The sequence below is a fragment of the Schistocerca cancellata genome, chromosome 4 (genome assembly GCF_023864275.1).
Source record: "Schistocerca cancellata isolate TAMUIC-IGC-003103 chromosome 4, iqSchCanc2.1, whole genome shotgun sequence".
NCBI classification, from domain to species: Eukaryota; Metazoa; Arthropoda; class Insecta; order Orthoptera; family Acrididae; genus Schistocerca; species Schistocerca cancellata.
Genome location: NC_064629.1, coordinates 262583596 through 262605561, shown reverse-complemented (window position 1 = coordinate 262605561; position 21966 = coordinate 262583596). Strand labels below are relative to the sequence as shown.

Below are 21966 nucleotides of genomic sequence, written 5' to 3'. Positions count from 1 at the left end.
TTCGAATTGCGCCAAACACAGCGCGTTAGTTTCCAGAGCATTGAAACCGAAGTTGCGATGTCCTTTTGTAAGCGAGTCATATCTCAAGCCACGAGATTTCCCCAGCCGATGACAGCAGCTATTCAGAGCATAGGACACCTGTTACAGTCAGCCAATAGCAAGATCACTGATTACATAGCGCGAACACGCAAAAGGAAAAGTTAATGGTTTACATTAATGTACACAGTACCGTATGTCTACAAGAAAAGCTAAGCTTCCACATATAATTTTGTTCGCTAAGATTAACACGCTACAACAGAAGCTAAGCTTTCACATGTAATATTGATTTTTTTTCATGTGTTATACTTTAAGATACATCACACAAATGTAAATTTAAAATTCTGACATAAATGTCTCGGCTCGAAATTCTTGTAAGTGGCTGGTCCTCAAACTGTTCAGTTTCGAACGCTCTGTGATTTAGATATCCATCCCACATTCTCACATGTAACATAATTCATGTTGCTTAAGAATAAATTTTCTTTGAAAGTAACACTTTTCTAACCACCGTTCGCAATGCTATCCGGAGACTGTTAGAAATAGGTTCGATTTACCAGTTGCCAGAGAGCGCCAGAAAAATAGGCATTATTGTGCGTGTGCAACTGTAGTGGTGCAGGAAGCCCGCATGTTCGTGTGTATAAAGCACCAAGAGAGCCTACATTACACCATAAAAGAAACAGGGCATCAGAGGATACTCCAAAGAGCATCGGAATTTCGTAAACCACACTAAAATGCATAATTCGGCTTGAAGTGCAAATTGGCTTTTTCCAGTTCACAATGAAGTAGGTCCCATCTGATATTAAGCTTTTCAGTGTGGTTTTTGAGATGTAAATTTTCTTGGAGTACCAGTACTCTGCGATCTCATTTTAGGTTCTTTATTATGGCATAATGCCATATATGGCAGAAGATGATAACGCGCACTTGAAATTCAGCCAACAGTTGGAACCAGGCAATACTGTAGAATGAAACACTTCGTTTCAAATAAAATGATTGCCTCAGCGGAAAGATTAATAAAGCCAAATTTCTTTAGCAAACTTGCAAAAATAACTTCACTGTTCTGCAAGGCGATTAATGCTTGACTGCTACTTAACTTGGAAATAAAATAAAATCAGAAAACAAATTAATAATATATTTTTGCCCTCCGTAATTATGTGAAGGTATTTTAATTCACTTGATGGCTCCCGGCCACAGAAATCCGTTTGTTTTCACTTGACGTGGGAGCTGTACACGAAGAGAAGCAGCGAAATCACTTAACGTAAACACGGGTCACGTGGAGGTTAACCCCCTCCCCACTACAACTCAGACAACTCTGTGCAAGCGTGAATCTGGCAGCTAGGACGAGAGAGAAAAATTTTTCTCGTTTGCATCTGGCTGCTTGCTGCTACTACCGATACAGCTAACACCCAAACTTCAAGTAGCGGGGGAAGGTACTGCTTATACGCGAGTCAAATGCGCATGCGCAACAGACCGCTGGCAATTCGTCAAACGAACCTAACGTGAACAGTTGCGACGTCATGCTCATAGCAAGCAGTTTATTGTTACGAAGAATTACAGTCTGCGCCCTATGGCCTTTGACATATTTTTGCTATTTGCAGACGCTTGTGTGTGCACGATGTTTTGCTGTTGTAAATTGCACATTTCCACTAAAGTTTTATTTTTTTCCCTCTCGTTTATATTTTATTGCTGCAGTATCATTCTCCAGTAGCAGGATACAATGACATTCTTTGCTAGAGAATCAATTCTGCAGTCAAAATTGCAAAAATTTAACTGAAAGCTAAAACAATGAAAAATTCCCGGAATTCCAAAAAATTCCCGGGTTTTCCCCGGTTTTCTCCCGGATGAAAAAATTCCCAGGTTTTTCCCGGATTTCCCGGTTATCCCGGGTCGTATACACCCCGATACAGGTTGTTTCTAAAATGAATATAAAATATTAGAGGGATGACAGAGTGGGTCATAATTAGCAACTCTCACATAGCAACCCAAGTCTGCATCCCTTAGTGTTCACCACTAAGCATCACTTAACAGCATCGTGCATCGCCAGGAAGGTAGCCATAAAACCCATAATCTGAATCAACTCAATAGCAGGTCTGCAGGGCAACATTTTCAATTTCTTTGTGGCAGTGGGGTAAAAGAGAGGTTGGGCTGATGTTTCATGACCTTTATTTTCAAACAGCTACAAAAACTGCTCGAAATAACGTCCTTCTGCTTGATGGCACACCATGTAATGACCGTCGCACCCTTTCAAACACCCCTGGCGAACTAGGGATTGCATCAAAGACTGCAATAATTCACACTGTCAACTCTTCATCTGTCTTGATAAAACATTAAGGGGCATGAATTTGGGTAAATGTGTAGGCCATGACACTGGTCTACTGCATCCTATCCAGTTCTCACCAAATGTTCCATCCAAATGATTTTCCACTGCATGAGTGAAATGCACTGATGTACCATCATGCTGGTATCACATACACTGTTGCACAGTGAGTGGGACATGTTAAAATAACTCTGGCAGTGTTCCTTAAGAAGATTAAGTTTGCATCCAGACTTTGGGTGGGAAGCGGGGCAGGGCGGCGAATCATGCATGGACCGATCAGATTATCGCCTAGCAAACCCGCCCAAACGTTGATGGCAAAGCACTCTTGCTGACCACGAACAAAGGTGGTGTGTGGATTTTACTATGCCCACATGTGTTGATCATGGCTGTTGAACACACCTTCCCTTGTAAAGGATGCCTCATCCATTAAAAGGACAATGTGTGGGAATTCGGGTCGAATGGCACACTTCTGCAAAAACCAATGTCAGAAGCCAATGAGACACAGAAAATCTTCTGGGTTAAGGGCTTCAACTTTCTGAAGATGGTAAGGGTGCTAATCATCTTCATTCCACACACACCAGACAGTGGAATAGCTTATACCCATTTATTTTATTCTCACTAGCCATCCAGGTGTGACAACACCACAGAATTGCCAATGTTGACACAATTATGACTATACTAGCCAATGGCAGGTTGACTGCAAGCCCGGGGAAATGAACCCCCAGATGAGCGAAACCTCCACCAGAACAATGCCACATCTGACCCTGTTGTCCATCTGATTTGGAGGCGGTGCTGTCAAGGTTATAACATGTCACATCTGCTACTGGTTGCAGTGACAGATCAGCTGCTCCTGACCTGCATACACCCAGCAGCCATCCCTGCTTCCATCCAAAAGATCGGGCCCAAGCAGCAGCACTGTGAGGAAAACATGGCAGACCACAACAGTCCGGGGCAAGCAACTCTGGGTGCAACAGATCCAAAATACCATGCTTTTGGTGCCCATGCACAAGTTCCAACGGACTACACCCATTAAGCAGTGTTGCCCAATATGTAGCCAAAAAACTCAACTGTCCATCATCTTGGGATGAGCCAAACATGGACTACTTCATATGGGTCTCAAATGTATGCATGAAGTGGTCCACCATAGAGTTAAACAGCAGGTGAAACAGGATGGTAATCAGGTGCTGAATACCTCTGCAAATGCCAAAGTCTCCAAACTCCTGTGACACAAATTGCAGACCATTATAAAATGTGTTTTTTGCCGTTCTTCTTTAAACTCTGGTGTACACACTGTGTGTTAACAACCACGTCTGTCCCGCCTTCACACCTGCATCACAAAATGAATGCATTGGGTTTTGATGTAGGACTTAAATGCACATGCACCATTACAATAACTTGTAAGTAGACAATTCACCTCAAGTGCACCTGTCTCTTAGGGACCAAGGGATGGCAATGAACATGTGTGGATCTGGCACTTGACAATTCGGAAACCGCTGAGTGACCACAGAGCACCATGAGAGCATTTTCATCCATTGCCCCATAAATACAGTGCATGTCTGCCCTTTCCTACCAAGAAAATCACTCATTTCCTGTCTGCTCTGCACAGTACCAAACACAAGAGTGCCCCCATTTGTTGACACACTGACACAGGGCAAATCAGACTCTGCAGCATGTACATGTGCAGCCCTCTGTGCGATATCGTATCAGACAGGCACCTTAGCTGCCAAATGCATGTTGGAATCCCAGCAAATGCTGAAGGATGCCTTGTGGTGTTGTACTGTCCAGAATACCTGCTACCATTTTGACTTGGATGGCGAGTTGTGTGTCTCCCTTCCTGGTGGCAGGTGACCCTGTTAAATGACATGTAGTGCTGAATGCTAAGGGATGTTGACATGGGTTACTACAGGAAAGTTGCTTGTTATGACCCATTCTAACAGCCCTCTCATTTTTTACATTCATTTTAGAAACACACTGTACAGAAATAGAGTTGAGCTGAATTCCATATGAATCTTCACAATATGTTATCCACTCACAAAAATTTTCACAACGAATAATAATAATTAACAAAAACCCACTGAAGATAGCACAAAAAGTGCTGAAACATGTATGGGTAAAATGAAAATAAACAAAGTGTGTCGTGCATAACGTAGAATTTCTTTCCAATTTCTCTTTGCAAGCATGGAAAGTAAGAACTATTAATTCCAAAATATGATTATACTTCACGTAAATACCTTGAATGTTCCTACACGATAAAATGCATCTAAAGTTGAGATGCTGAAACACACTCTTATTACTCAAACATAAGAATTGTGTTGTTGATATGATTATGTCAGAAACTAAGGCTGCCCATTTTTCAAAGTGTGCCCAGAATGCATGCAAATGTAATGCCAAACTATTTGAACCATGAATAATATCACTGAAGTACAAGCTTCAATAAGACTTGGTTACAAAGAAGTGATTCAGTCACAAAGAGTCTGTTGTTTCGTTTCATTCTGGAATACATTCAATTTGACTACTTTAAGAATTAGGGAAGGCAGATAAAGCTTAATCTCTCCACAGTAAGGAGGTCATGAGAATCATGGCACATGCTCGGACTGGACAAGGGTGGGGAGGTAAATCAGCAGTGTTCATTTCACAGGAACCATGCCGGCATTTGTCTTTATCAATACAGGTAATCAAGGAATACCTAAATGTGACTAACGAAAGAGAAATTCAAAGCCTGCACCTCCTGAATGCGAGTCCAGTGCCTTAATCACTATGCCACTTAAATGAACTGACAGCATTTGATATATCAATGGTATTAACAAATGAGTCAACATAATAAGTCAAATTGCAAAATCCAAAAATGTTAATACAAAAGCACTAAAAATAGAAAGTTTCTGGTATAAACTGTAAAATCACTTGGAAAACTAATTTAACAAGAATAAAAAATATGAATGACAAAAGAGGTGGAAATCATGGTGCCATATTCAACAAATTCTTCATTATAATATTTGAGCTGTGGGGGAAAATCCACTTAGATATGACGGATCTGCTTAGCAGTAATATATTACTTCACTAGGCACATATTTAAAAGCAGAAGTCAGTCTTGTTTACCTGCTTTGGACTGCCTTAACAGATATGACATGTTAATGGTCTAAGAACTTTTATCATACTTTATTTTGGCTTTTGTGCCATTGTGTAGATACCACAAAAGATAAATACAGTAATAAACAGACCAATGGTAGTTTACTCTTCTTTAAAAAAAAGTTCTTCATCATTAAAACTATGTAATTAAAATATCAGTATATTGTGCAGATTTTATAGGTTCCGTTTTTTGTATTTACTCATGACTGTTGCAGTATTTGTAGGTGGCATCACCACAGGTACACATTTCATCCACTTTAAGAAGTTCAGATTAAGAAGTAATATCTCAAAAATATTTGCTCTTTCTAAAAACCTTAAATTTTAGTTTACAACAAAACTTATCATATTTACAATAACTTGTTACAAATCTCCTTGTTGAGCTTACATGTAGGTTATAGTTCCATCATAAGGAAAGTTTTATTTAATAACATGATCACGACTAACTCCAGCACAAATTACACAATGAATAATATTGTCTTTTTTTTTTTATCTTACAAAGATTCATATGCCTATCATAAAGTAAGTCAAATATTGTCATCTTAATGGCTGTCCATTTGCATGACTAGAATCTTCATTACATTATAATTCTTTTGTACTTGTTTGTAGCAGCACGACTCAAATGGTTTGGTCCCTTGCTTTTCTGATTTAATCTCATAAAGAATAAAATACAGTTTCCATTTACCTGAACCTATTTTTTTACCTTTATTTCATTTGATGAAAGTGTCAGATCAACAAGCTTTGTACAGTGTCCTATTTCAGATGCTATCCATTTTATGTTATTGCCACTGGCATCGAAGTGAACAAGGTCTTTCAGATTGCCAATTATCTGAAAATTAAATCAAACTAGTAACATACAAAATTGGCTACTTACTAAAAATATGTTCAAAGTCAAGATTACATGGAACCTGAAAGTTCTCAGAAATGCAGCACATGGATAAAATGCTCATTGGTAATTTTACTCATGCAAAAGAAAGATTTAAGTTTTAAAAACAACCCTTAATCCAGAAAAAAATAATTATTCCAAATAGGAACCATGTTTCTCAGCTGTATGTTTCTCTGATAGACCATTATGACATTTACTTTTGTATGAATCACAATTACTTTTGTGTAACTAGTCCTGTTCCTCCATAATCTGGAGGCAAAAGATTGTTAACATGATAAATAATACTGGAGAACATCCATAGTTCTGTGATTTTCATTTATAATTTTGAGACAGGGCATATGCAGATTGTAAATTCAGTTGCAGAATATACAACCAGTACAAGAGCAGTAAAAAACAAGATGCTCTGTAGAGAACTGCTGCTACATCTGGTACTCACAAACACTGCTAAGAAAAGAGAATATAGTCTCTTGTTGTGTATCAACACGAAAAGAGCAAAACATCAGACAGTGGTGCAGACACTGTGTACAAACCTAATTGGTTCAGTTACCCACTCCTACAATTTCTTGATGATGCTCACGAGCCAAAGGAAACTAGAGACACTGTGGACATAGAGGTACAAAAATTACACTTGCTTCTCTGTACTTGTATTTTATAGTGTGCAGAAACATTCATCCATAGTTATTTTTCCACAGTACATGCCCTTGTGGGCTTATAAATTATTTGCAAACTCGTCTCGAATTTATTTGTTTGTGTTACTAGCCATCCATGGTATATCCTGAGGGTGTAGTAAAAACTGATGCAGTGTCAGCTAATCCCCATGTGCCTGGGGATCAACTCATTTGTCTGAAAATCATATGAGTTGATGCTTCCTTGTGGGATTTATTGCCTTAAGAAATCATGGAGACACAGTTGTACAGGTGACAGTTCATGCCATCTCAGGTTGCAACAACAACATTGATTTTCCAGGAGACACGAAAAACCAAAGCTTTGATACCAAATGCATTCTCTACAACTATTATCCCCCCCATGAACCATGGACCTTGCCGTTGGTGGGGAGGCTTGCGTGCCTCAGCGATACAGATAGCCGTACCGTAGGTACAACCACAACGGAGGGGTATCTGTTGAGAGGCCAGACAAACGTGTGGTTCCTGAAGAGGGGCAGCAGCCTTTTCAGTAGTTGCAGGGGCAACAGTCTGGATGATTGACTGATCTGGCCTTGTAACAATAACCAAAACGGCCTTACTGTGCTGGTACTGCGAACGGCTGAAAGCAAGGGGAAACTACAGCCGTAATTTTTCCCGAGGGCATGCAGCTTTACTGTATGATTATATGATGGCGTCCTCTTGGGTAAAATATTCCAGATGTAAAATAGTCCCCCATTCGGATCTCCGGGCAGTGACTACTCAAGAGGATGTCGTTATCAGGAGAAAGAAAACTGGCATTCTACGGATCGGAGCGTGGAATGTCAGATCCCTTAATCGGGCAGGTAGGATAGAAAATTTAAAAAGGGAAATGGATAGGTTAAAGTTAGATATAGTGGGAATTAGTGAAGTTCGGTGGCAGGAGGAACAAGACTTCTGGTCAGGTGACTACAGGGTTATAAACACAAAATCAAATAGGGGTAATGCAGGAGTAGGTTTAATAATGAATAGGAAAATAGGAATGCAGGTAAGCTACTACAAACAGCACAGCGAACGCATTGTCGTGGCCAAGATAGATATGAAGCCCACACCTACTACAGTAGTACAAGTTTATATGCCAACTAGCGCTGCAGATGACGAAGAAATTGAAGAAATGTATCATGAAATAAAAGAAATTATTCAGATAGTGAAGGGAGATGAAAATTTAATAGTCATGGGTGACTAGAATTCGAGTGTAGGAAAAGGGAGAGAAGGAAACATAGTAGGTGAATATGGATTGGGGCTAAGAAATGAAAGAGGGAGCCGCCTGGTAGAATTTTGCACAGAGCACAACATAATCATAGCTAACACTTGGTTTAAGAATCATGAAAGAAGGTTGTATACATGGAAGAACACTGGAGATAATAAAAAGTATCAGATAGATTATATAATGGTAAGACAGAGATTTAGGAACCAGGTTTTAAATTGTAAGACATTTCCAGGGGCAGATGTGGACTCTGACCACAATCTATTGGTTATGACCTGTAGATTAAAACTGAAGAAACTGCAAAAAGGTGGGAATTTAAGGAGATGGGACCTGGATAAACTGAAAGAACCAGAGGTTGTACAGAGTTTCAGGGAGAGCATAAGGGAACAATTGACAGGAATGGGGGAAAGAAATACAGTAGAAGAAGAATGGGTAGCTTTGAGGGATGAAGTAGTGAAGGCAGCAGAGGATCAAGTAGGTAAAAAGATGAGGGCTAGTAGAAATCCTTGGGTAACAGAAGAAATATTGAATTTAATTGATGAAAGGAGAAAATATAAAAATGCAGTAAATGAAGCAGGCAAAAAGGAATACAAACGTCTCAAAAATGAGATTGACAGGAAGTGCAAAATGGCTAAGCAGGGATGGCTAGAGGACAAATGTAAGGATGTAGAGGCTTATCTCACTAGGGGTAAGATAGATACTGCCTACAGGAAAATTAGAGAGACCTTTGGAGATAAGAGAACCACTTGTATGAACATCAAGAGCTCAGATGGAAACCCAGTTCTAAGCAAAGAAGGGAAAGCAGAAAGGTGGAAGGAGTATATAGAGGGTCTATACAAGGGCGATGTACTTGAGGACAATAATATGGAAATGGGAGAGGAAGTAGATGAAGATGAAATGGGAGATATGATACTGCGTGAAGAGTTTGACAGAGCACTCAAAGACCTGAGTCGGAACAAGGCCCCCGGAGTAGACAACACTCCATTGGAACTACTGACGGCCTTGGGAGAGCCAGTCCTGTCAAAACTCTACCATCTGGTGAGCAAGATGTATGAAACAGGCGAAATACCCTCAGTCTTCAAGAAGAATATAATAATTCCAATCCCAAGGAAAGCAGGCGTTGACAGATGTGAAAATTACCGAACAATCAGTTTAATAAGCCACAGCTGCAAAATACTAGCAAGTATTCTTTACAGACGAATGGAAAAACTAGTAGAAGCCGACCTCGGTGAAGATCAGAGTGGATTCCGTAGAAACACTGGAACACGTGAGGCAATACTGACCTTACGACTTATCTTAGAAGAAAGATTAAGGAAAGGCAAATCTACGTTTCTAGCATTTGTAGACTTAGAGAAAGCTTTTGACAATGTTGAATGGAATACTCTCTTTCAAATTCTAAAGGTGGCAGGGGTAAAATACAGGGAGCGAAAGGCTATTTACAATTTGTACAGAAACCAGATGGCAGTTATAAGAGTAGAGGGACATGAAAGGGAAGCAGTGGTTGGGAAGGGAGTAAGACAGGGTTGTAGCCTATCCCCGATGTTATTCAATCTGTATATTGAGCAAGCAGTAAAGGAAACAAAAGAAAAATTTGGAGTAGGTATTAAAATCCATGGAGAAGAAATAAAAACTTTGAGGTTTGCCGATGACATTGTAATTCTGTCAGAGACAGCAAAGGACTTGGAAGAGCAGTTGAACGGAATGGACAGTGTCTTGAAAGGAGGATGTAAGATTAACGTCAACAAAAGCAAAACGAGGATAATGGAATGTAGTCGAATTAAGTCGGGTGATGCTGAGGGAATTAGATTAGGAAATGAGACACTTAAAGTAGTAAAGGAGTTTTGCTATCTGGGGAGCAAAATAACTGATGATGGTCGAAGTAGAGAGGATATAAAATGTAGACTGGCAATGGCAAGGAAAGCGTTTCTGAAGAAGAGAAATTTGTTAACATCAAGTATAGATTTAAGTGTCAGGAAGTCATTTATGAAAGTATTTGTATGGAGCATAGCCATGTATGGAAGTGAAACAGGGACGATAAATAGTTTGGACAAGAAGAGAATAGAAGCTTTCGAAATGTGGTGCTACAGAAGAATGCTGAAGATTAGATGGGTAGATCATAACTAATGAGGTGGTATTGAATAGGATTGGGGAGAAGAGAAGTTTGTGGCACAACTTGACCAGAAGAAGGGATCGGTTGGTAGGACATGTTCTGAGGCATCAAGGGATCACCAATTTAGTATTGGAGGGCAGCGTGGAGGGTAAAAATCGTAGAGGGAGACCAAGAGATGAATACACTAAGCAGATTCAGAAGGATGTAGGGTGCAGTAGGTACTGGGAGATGAGGAAGCTTGCACAGGATAGAGTAGCATGGAGAGCTGCATAAAACCAGTCTCAGGACTGAAGACCACAACAACAACAACAACAACAACAACTATTATATCCCTATACAACCAGTAATTAATAACTCTTTCTTTTGAACCTTGAACAAGTCTCCCATGGCTTGGTTTCATAAAGTTTCCCTGTAAAGGGAATGCGTAATCCACCATGAAAACATATGGTACGGCTTTGTCCCTCCAGGTAAGCATTCAGTTTGTAGCAAATTCAGTTTCTTTTTGTGATTTAGTTCACTTATGGTCATGTTCCTGAATACAGCATCATCTAAAATGCTTTCTTAGCAGCCAATATGTGTGTACAACAGGTTGTAGCAAGCATCAATGACAAGTATCATAATGATAAATGAATCTTTGTAATTGTAAAATCTGCTGCTACTAGCAACAGGGCACTGTAGGACTATATGCTTCCCACCAATTGCTCCCACACAATGGGAGAAGTAAAGTATCTGTCAGAACACACATGCTATTTCACGTCAGGTGTTTTCAGTAAAATTTACAGTCTTTTCTGAAAAAGTAAATACTGTTTCAGGTTTTAGAAAAATTGCTAGAAGGAGAAAATGAAGGGGATGTTACCAGCCCTTCTACTTTGTCTCCTCCACTGAGGAAATTAAGACAAGTGGGTGGGAAGCAAGATAACGGGGCCTATAATGCTGCTTCCCAAAAAACAGGATCATCAGTATACAGACAAATGGGGCAGCTCCAGCCACAAAAACTTCCACATGTGCAGAGAACAAAGGCCATGGCAAAGTTCAATGCTGCTCTCATAAAAGAACAACTCAACTATTTTGAGAGTTTGGAGCTGACAGTGGGTGTGGTTCTGTTAGCTGAATCAACAAGTCATGTAGATGCCCTCTCATGACACTGTTCTGGATGTAATTTTCGATGATTTGTGAGCACTCATACCAAATGAATAATTAGATAATATGCATATTTAACAATGTTCTTCATAATCCTTCAGGACTTCCACCAGTGCCCAACAAACTTCAGACACTATTTATTTGAGATATAGCTTGCTTCAAAATGTGAAGTAAATATGCAAGGCTGTAAAATGAGTCTCCTGTTGACAAATAACAAAAAGTAACGACGAGTCTTGGGTTGTCTGTAATTGTTTTCCTGAAATTCGTGTCTTTTTCAAAACAAATGGTGCTACCATATTTGCCAGTCATTCAAAAGTGGTAGATGACATCAAGTGTAGTTATGGAAACCTTCTTCCATATTCAGGTCCCATAGCAAGTTACTCCTGCCAGTTGTTCTATACTAAGTTTCATCCACCAACAATGATGATGATTTCATTTTATTTGTGTGAACCTTCAAGTATTAATAATGCAGCACCACACATTTACTGTTTCCTTGTGTGAATATACCAAGAGAAATGTTTGTTGCCCTGCAGGAGAGATGTTTTCAACATAAAGATTCCAACATACAACGTAACCTGCTGAAGATGTTACACTATGCTTCCGGCGGTAGAAGCAGGTGCCAGCAATGATGGCAACTGCTGGCAGAGGAAGTAGATGACACCAGCAGGAAGGTAACTTAGAGAATGGATAGCATGCTGGTCAACAGAGTGGTTACTGCTACCACAAATATTAAAAGCAACTGGTAGTGCCAGCGCACAGATAGATATGGAAGCAGGTAATATAGTACACCTGATATCAAAGGATAGCACTGTGTATTTAAGTAACATTTGGTGATGTCACGAACTTTGCATAACAAGCTGTATCTGTACAGCTAATGTCTGGTTAATGTTCAGAATATTAGTAGAACAAATCTAAAAATGCATTTTTTCATGTAACACTGCTGTTTTAAAATGTTAAAGACTACCATCAAACAAAAAAATTACGATACTTATTGTGGAAATGAAGTCCCATACTTCTTGACAGAGCGTAGGGGAATGATGCGGGAGACCCGCACCGCTGTACCAGGCAAGGTCCTAATGGAGGTGGTTTGCCGTTGCCTTCCTTCGACCATAATGGGGATGGATGATGATGATGATGATGATGATGATGATGATGATGACGACACAACACCACCCAATCATCTCAGGGCAGGTGCAAATCACTGACCCCACCGGGAACCAAACCCGGGACCCTGAGCTCAGGAAGCGAGAACGCTACCAGGAGACCACGAGCTGCAGACATACTTGTAGTTTTGTTTAAAAACCACAATTTCTATGAAAATTGACTTACAACATACTATGCAAAAAATTTCCAGTGGAACTTAAATTATTTATATGGAGCCAGAATATGTATACAATCATCTTAGCCTCGATCTGCACTAGCTCCTGTCCCACACCGAACCTCCCCTGCCCTCTTTTACCCCTTCTACTCTCACAGCAGTGTCCATCCTCTTTCTTCTGCTCGACCTCCCCTTCCCACTCCATTCCTCCACATCATTGTGCACCACAGCTCTTCCTGCCTGAGGCAGAATGAGCTCACTAGTGCCACACTCCTATCCCAGGCACTCGCTGCCTCTCTCCCCTAGCCATCAGCCAGGGAGGGAGGGGAGAGAGAGAGAGAGAGAGAGAGAGAGAGAGAGAGAGAGAGAGAGAGTCCAAAAGCTTACCAACATTTTCAGTCTTGCTTCCCAAGTACTCAACACATCAACTGTTTACTCCTTCCATTATTCACATTTCACCAAGTATTCTCCATTAACAAAACTTTAGCATGACACTGGAGTTAAAAGGAATGCCGGAAGTGTTAATTAATGCTCAATTTAATGAAGTATAGCAACAAATAAAGCATAGTCAAATAAGATGTTAATGTCAAAGAACATGAACTGCATGTAAACCCTTTGATTTTTTGTTATACACACTAATGAAAGTATGATAACTGTAGTCATCCTCAGGAATATATAGGGTTGAGCTCATTGTGGTGGAGTTATCATCACACCAGCATTTCCACAAACACGATGTACGTCAGTCAGGTTTTAGGTAATATGGTTTTGTATTTCACATTTTTTAAATGTTACTAAGAGGTTTTCATGGGTAAACCAAGCTGAGATTTAAAACTTTTTCAGTAATGAACATGGGCTCATGAGTTGTAGCTGCAGTGCACAGTGTATGGGCTTATTATTGTAAGAAGCAAACAAAGACTCAGAAGTATTTCACATCAGCTCACAATAAAACATGGCATGATTCAGGCAGCTGAGCCAGAGAACATCATTGCAGTGATCACAAAGTTCCACACAGTAAAGTGAAACACTTAATTAACACAGCTCAAGCCACAACTTTGTATTAAAAAGATTGTGTCTGAGTACAGGTCAGGCCATGACTTTCTCAACACGCGAGCCATCTGTCACTCAAAAACTGGGTTCACTGCATATGAGAAGAATGTATGGATGTCTTGCCATCTGTCCCTTGACTGTGCTGCCTTCTGTTATCAATTTCTGGAATTATTTTGAAAGAAACATTAACATACATAATTGTATTAGCAGAAATTTGAGTGTGTACTTGTTAGGTTTTACAGTTTTCTGTAATTCTGCTACAAATATGTCCTGTTTAATGAGTGAGCAAGAAATTTTGGAAGCTCTAGAAGAAGAAATTGCTCAATAACTCGCCTCACATTATTTGTTTGGATGGGTAATTATACTTTGTCATCATTATTTTAAAATTTTTAACATATCAATGAACTAAAGTAAACAGAAAAAACAAATTTTGAAGCTTGGTCTTTTTTCAGTATGTATTACTCTCGAAGAATTACATATGTGCCAGTAACACTTTAAATAAGGGCATAAATGGTTGGTTTTATACACCCGGTATTCTTCTAAGCGGCCTATCTCCAAAGTGTTAATAAACTGATTAAAGCTTCAATAGATATATTAGTTGCTTCTCTGAAGTAAGGAAGATTAGGGTTTAACATCTCATGGACATCGAAGTCATTAGGGACTGACTTCTCTACATCCTGGGTAGGATAAATCATTGAATCAGCTGTTTTGTTTGTTAAGTGTGGGTTATCAATAGGAATCTGCAATTTTATACAGAAAATTGTGCTCTAATAGTAATAAGAAGGAAGGAAGATCTGGATTTAGCATCCTGTCAACAATAAGATCATTAGAGACAAAGCACAAGCTTGGTTTGGGGAAGAAAATAGTCATGCTCTTTTCAAAGAAACCATCCTGGTATTTGTTGTAAGTTATTCATGGAAATCATGGAAAACCTAAATCTGGATAACCGGATGCAGATTTTAACTGTGAACTTCCCAATGGACTCTGTCCAGTGTACTAACCAGTGCACCATCTTGCTCAGTGGTAGTGAATAGCCCACTACTTTTATTAACAAATAATGTACTACTGACAACACATTTGTATAATTATCACTCTAGTTCCGAACAGCCTGCAAGATTAGTTTGTTTTCATGGAGGTGGGTCAAATAGAAATTTACAACACAAGTTACAGTAGAAAAATGCCTACTAGGTGATTTTCACATAGGCAGAGTTGAGTGTAACTTTCCTACAGGGTATAACTGTCAATTATGGACTGATGCTATCTGAATGTAAACTGGCACCAGTTAATAAAATTGTTTATCTCTAAAACTCATGAAAGCTAACAATCAATTCACTGTCCTTTTATAGGCCTCTTATGTGCAGTTTCTTAAGACAGCTGGTTTAACTGGAATCCTATTGTGACTTCAAGGGAAGTATCATCTTTCCTAGTCTGGCTAGGACTGAGGAAGTGGTCAAGGTCAAGAGCTACAATTACACAGCACAAGAAAGTGCATCCTAAACCCCTAAGGGAAAACGAGCACTTGTAGGTCACTTGTTTGATGGAGTTGTTCACCAATTCTCTCTCTCTCTCTCTCTCTCTCTCTCTCTCTCTCTCTCTCTCTCTCTGCAGCTTTCTTGTGCCACTTATACGGGACATTGTTACTCTCTTCAGATATTATACAAGTAGTAGTTCTGGGTACACAATAAGCCAATGCAGTGCAGGAAGACATTTACCTGGGTACTCATTCATCACATATTTAAATTTGTCATAGTGATGTTTCTATCACCTTTACAATACAGGCAATGAGACCAAAATTTTCCATCCTCTATACAACATGATGCGTCACTTTCGTGACCACCCATGGCCAATAAAGCAAGCACACAGCTTATCACAGAACGGGAAGCACTGATGATCCCCTAGATCAGAAACCTGTGGATTTCAGATTCATAACCAACAAGGTGCATCTCTGTGGCTCTCTGGCAAAGTGACATGCAACAAATCCAAGGTCAGGATTCAATAGCAAGTCACCCTTAGGATTTTTAAATGTCACTTGTCACTTCTTTCATCTACGGCAATGAAAATTTATGAGTTGTAGCACATTAAACTGTAGGTCCTCCTATAACTGACTTAGCATGTAAGTAGAAAATTCCCTATGGAGGCTGTTTATATTATATAATAATCAGTTTGCATCTTTAAATTACCCTCTCACCACATGATAAAACAATTATCATCTTGGCAAAATGTACCATATAGAAGAAATGTACTATTAAATGCATGAATGGTCTGAGAATAATTAAATACAAACTGATGCCAACTCTACTGTCTGCTCAATACAAACAAAATATGTACATAAAATAACAACAATGTTCTCTGCTGCAGCTCAGAGAACAGCTTAAAAGTTAATATAACAATAACATTATCACAGGTGTCTAAAAATGTAAATACATTTTTAGTATGTATATTTTTCAAAACATACCTTTGGGATTGATCGTATTCTATTGTTGTCCACCCACAGCTCAGTAATATTAGGTAGATTTCCAATTACCTCTGGCTACAAAATTAAAAAGTGATGAAGTATTAGACAGAGTTCTGAGAGGAGACGTCACAGCAGCATATTTATACATCACCTTAATATAAAAGTAGAAACATACATGTTTATTAAAATTAAAATTAAAAAAAAAAATCTTAAAAACATACACAAAGGTAAAACATGAGTTACATTAACTTTACTTTGCTTGGTATGTATCCCACAGGCATAAAGCTGCTATTTACAAAGGACAACTATTTGGGCAGAAGTCACAGCAGTATAACCTAGTTAAATGTTAATTTAGAGTCTCTGAAAGCGAATTTTCAAGTCAAGACTACGAAATAAAAATATGCATAAAGACAGCAGAGGTAACAGAGAATAGGATATGACAGGCATTGACAGACACAGCTTTGTGTTGCAACTATTAAGACTAAAATTTTAGTTTTATTTCCAATGTGTTAAAAACAATGAACTGAACATCATTTAGCTTCAGCAGGCAACAAAAAATGGGTAGAAGTAAGTGACATGCAAAGGGAAATAAAGATTAATTATCTTCTTAATTTTGCTAACATTTAGTATTAAAATAATTAGACATAGAATATTCACTCAGCTAGACAAAGATTGCTGCGGAACACCATTCACCTAACCATGAATTGCAAAAAATAAGGAAAATCTAAAGCAGAAACATTAAGCTAGAGCTTCAACTGAGTTGCTCTTCATTATCAGTCCTATGTTTCACAACTGTATAGTATTGTTTAGTGAAATGAAAATTTAATGACTAAAATATCAACCAAAAGACAATGGATGGTTGTACTTACCTTAAGGACGTGAAATTTTAAGCGCTGCCAACAGAAACATATAAAAGTAGAAAAAACTATGCTAGCTTTCGGAACTTGTTATATCTCATGTAGCGAGATGATAGCATCTGCAAAATGCTCAGGACGAGTGGGGAGAAACATTGCACATAGCTTCTGCAAAAAACACCTAGTGTCCCACTGACCATGAGCAGAGGGTCCAAAAAAACATTCAGGGTCAAACATGGAACTGCAAGCAAGCAACAGCTTCAAAACTGAACAATGCATAAGCAAATGAATGTAGACAGAGGTAAACAGGAATCCAGGCTAGAGCTAGCATATGACTGGACTCGTGAGCCTACAAGGTTATACAAGGAGAGCTATGCCTCCAAAGGCTGTACTCAATGTATGCGACATGCACACTGCTTATGGCATAGTCACAGATTACTTTGACCCTTCACCACGAAACATTTCTCATCTGAGATACAGGAATCTGGTGGGTATACCAAGAACTGCTAGTTCTAACTTCCAGAAAGAAAGTAGGATAAGTCGCAAAAGGTTAAAAAGGAGGGCATGTGACACGAACCCCAAACTGCTGTTCAATACATTCATCTTAGGGTCTGAGTGTACTGCCTCTACTTTCTTACCTACCCTTTTTTCCTCCATGAGAAAAGAAGTTATGATTCCAGATGGAAGGATAGATAATCTATTTTAATACATGTGTCTATTGGCAGTACTTAAAATTATACCTCCTGAAAACAAGTATTGACCATGCAGAAATGTTGGACCGAGTACAGAAATAGACTTGAATCTTTAGCGCTGATCTCCACCACCAGTTGAACATGGCATGAAGAATGGACATGGTCAACTTGGACTTACGCCATAGCCATTGAACGACAACACAGTACCCGGCCCATGCAGGTACAGCCAAAGTACCCAAAACACCCCACAGAAGAACAGACATTTGAAGCAGGGAGGAGAACACACCTGTATTTCTGCGGTGGATGCCCTGGACACACTACTGCAGAGAAAGAAGATGTGTATTTGATGACTATTAACCTGCAAGACAATAACCATGTCAACAGTTCTATTCACATCAGTCATGTGCAAAAGAATATAGTCAACATGTGGGATGAAGTGCATCACTGTACCCTGGATGAGATCACTCCCCAACATGCTGTAGCCATTCCCCATTGTCACAAAGATGACAGGAGATCTCACTGACATTAGCACTGATGACCAGCCTGTCCAGACACTAGTCGACTCAGGGGGCTTCCTCTACATCTACATCTACATTGATACTCCGCAAGCCACCCAACGGTGTGTGGCGGAGGGCACTTTACGTGCCACTGTCATTACCTCCCTTTCCTGTTCCAGTCGCGTATGGTTCGCGGGAAGAACGACTGTCTGAAAGCCTCCGTGCGCGCTCTAATCTCTCTAATTTTACATTCGTGATCTCCTCGGGAAGTATAAGTAGGGGGAAGCAATATATTCGATACCTCATCCAGAAACGCACCCTCTCGAAACCTGGCGAGCAAGCTACACCGCGATGCAGAGCGCCTCTCTTGCAGAGTCTGCCACTTGAGCTTATTAAACATCTCCGTAACGCTATCACGGTTACCAAATAACCCAGTGACGAAACGCGCCGCTCTTCTTTGGATCTTCTCTATCTCCTCCGTCAACCCGACCTGGTACGGATCCCACACTGATGAGCAATACTCAAGTATAGGTTGAACGAGTGTTTTGTAAGCCACCTCCTTTGTTGATGGACTACATTTTCTAAGCACTCTCCCAATGAATCTCAACCTGGTACCCGCCTTACCAACAATTAGTTTTATATGATCATTCCACTTCAAATCGTTCCGTACGCATACTCCCAGATATTTTACAGAAGTAACTGCTACCAGTGTTTGTTCCGCTATCATATAATCATACAATAAAGGATCCTTCTTTCTATGTATTCGCAATACATTACATTTGTCTATGTTAAGGGTCAGTTGCCACTCCCTGCACCAAGTGCCTATCCGCTGCAGATCTTCCTGTATTTCGCTACAATTTTCTAATGCAGCAACTTCTCTGTATACTACAGCATCATCCGCGAAAAGCCGCATGGAACTTCCGACACTATCTACTAAGTCATTTATATATATTGTGAAAAGCAATGGTCCCATAACACTCCCCTGTGGCACGCCAGAGGTTACTTTAACGTCTGTAGACGTCTCTCCATTGATAACAACATGCTGTGTTCTGTTTGCTAAAAACTCTTCAATCCAGCCACACAGCTGGTCTGATATTCCGTAGGCTCTTACTTTTTTTATCAGGCGACAGTGCGGAACTGTATCGAACGCCTTCCGGAAGTCAAGAAAAATAGCATCTACCTGGGAGCCTGTATCTAATATTTTCTGGGTCTCATGAACAAATAAGGCGAGTTGGGTCTCACACGATCGCTGTTTCCGGAATCCATGTTGATTCCTACATAGTAGATTCTGGGTTTCCAGAAATGACATGATACGCGAGCAAAAAACATGTTCTAAAATTCTACAAGAGATCGACGTAAGAGATATAGGTCTATAGTTTTGCGCATCTGCTCGACGACCCTTCTTGAAGACTGGGACTATCTGTGCTCTTTTCCAATCATTTGGAACCCTCCGTTCCTCTAGAGACTTGCGGTACACGGCTGTTAGAAGGGGGGCAAGTTCTTTCGCGTACTCTGTGTAGAATCGAATTGGTATCCCGTCAGGTCCAGTGGACTTTCCTCTATTGAGTGATTCCAGTTGCTTTTCTATTCCTTGGACACTTATTTCGATGTCAGCCATTTTTTCGTTTGTGCGAGGATTTAGAGAAGGAACTGCAGTGCGGTCTTCCTCTGTGAAACAGCTTTGGAAAAAGGTGTTTAGTATTTCAGCTTTACGCGTGTCATCCTCTGTTTCAATGCCATCATCATCCCGTAGTGTCTGGATATGCTGTTTCGAGCCACTTACTGATTTAACGTACGACCAGAACTTCCTAGGATTTTCTGTCAAGTCGGTACATAGAATTTTACTTTCGAATTCAATGAACGCTTCACGCATAGCCCTCCTTACGCTAACTTTGACATCGTTTAACTTCTGTTTGTCTGAGAGGTTTTGGCTGCGTTTAAACTTGGAGTGGAGCTCTCTTTGCTTTCGCAGTAGTTTCCTAACATTGTTGTTGTACCACGGTGGGTTTTTCCCGTCCCTCACAGTTTTACTCGGCACGTACCTGTCTAAAACGCATTTTACGATTGCCTTGAACTTTTTCCATAAACACTCAACATTGTCAGTGTCGGAACAGAAATTTTCGTTTTGATCTGTTAGGTAGTCTGAAATCTGCCTTCTATTACTCTTGCTAAACAGATAAACCTTCCTCCCTTTTTTTATATTCCTATTAACTTCCATATTCAGGGATGCTGCAACGGCCTTATGATCACTGATTCCCTGTTCTGTACATACAGATTCGAAAAGTTCGGGTCTGTTTGTTATCAGTAGGTCCAATATGTTATCTCCACGAGTCGGTTCTCTGTTTAATTGCTCGAGGTAATTTTCGGATAGTGCACTCAGTATAATGTCACTCGATGCTCTGTCCCTACCACCCGTCCTAAACATCTGAGTGTCCCAGTCTATATCTGGTAAATTGAAATCTCCACCTAAGACTATAACATGCTGAGAAAATTTATGTGAAATGTATTCCAAATTTTCTCTCAGTTGTTCTGCCACTAATGCTGCTGAGTCGGGAGGTCGGTAAAAGGAGCCAATTATTAACCTAGTTCGGTTGTTTAGTGTAACCTCCACCCATAATAATTCACAGGAACTATCCACTTCTACTTCACTACAGGATAAACTACTACTAACAGCGATGAACACTCCACCACCGGTTGCATGCAATCTATCCTTTCTAAACACCGTCTGTACCTTTGTAAAAATTTCGGCAGAATTTATCTCTGGCTTAAGCCAGCTTTCTGTACCTATAACGATTTCAGCTTCGGTGCTTTCTATCAGCGCTTGAAGTTCCGGTACTTTACCAACGCAGCTTCGACAGTTGACAATTACAATACCGATTGCTGCTTGGTCCCCACATGTCCTGACTTTGCCCCGCACCCGTTGAGGCTGTTGCCCTTTCTGTACTTGCCCAAGGCCATCTAACCTAAAATCTCAAATACTTATTGTCATCAGCTAAAGAAGACTATGTTCCATGATATGAAAGTGATTGTAAGTAAGCTTCTGCAACTCTCTGTTTTGCATTTTTGAATGAGTGGGAGTTTTCATGCTTTTCCATTTTTTCGGACAAATGTACAAAATCCCTAAAAGATGAATTAGTTCACGAATTTATTTCCAGGCCAAAAATCAGATATTCTTAGGTTGCATACACACAACAACTTGTACTAACTAGACACTTTGTTGTTAAATGTTCGCTTGTAGTCATGCTTATTTGATTTCATCACTCTCTCAATCAAAGGATCTGTTCATAGAGGCCCTAGTTCCTTTGTGACTAACTTTTCCTGGTAACTTACATTCCTGTTTCTAGAGTGAAATTTTCACTCTGCAGCGGAGTTTGTGCTGATATGAAACTTCCTGGCAGATTAAAGCTGTGTGCTGGACTGAGACTCAAACTTAGGACCTTTGCCTTTTGCTGCAAGTGCTCTACCAACTGAGCTATCCAAGCACGACTCACGACGTGTCCTCACAACTTTCCTTTTCTGTCAGCATTTAAAATAGATTCAACATAGTTCATGTTTACACTGTGAATAAAATCTGATTCCTGCACAGCATACAACCAGCTCCGAACGC

The 21966-nt window shown here is 39.9% G+C and overlaps 1 protein-coding gene across 3 annotated transcripts in view; it reads right to left on the bottom strand.

The window, feature by feature from the left end:
- LOC126183825 (protein lap1) overlaps nucleotides 1-21966 on the bottom strand; it is a 180142-nt gene that overhangs the window by 71685 nt on the left and 86491 nt on the right. For all 3 annotated transcript variants that reach the window (XM_049926079.1, XM_049926080.1, XM_049926081.1), the window contains 2 exons: nucleotides 16317-16391; nucleotides 6177-6302 (listed from right to left, as the gene is read on the bottom strand). In XM_049926079.1, coding sequence (XP_049782036.1) covers nucleotides 6177-6302; nucleotides 16317-16391 — 201 coding nt within the window. The remainder of the gene's footprint in view (nucleotides 1-6176; nucleotides 6303-16316; nucleotides 16392-21966) is intronic.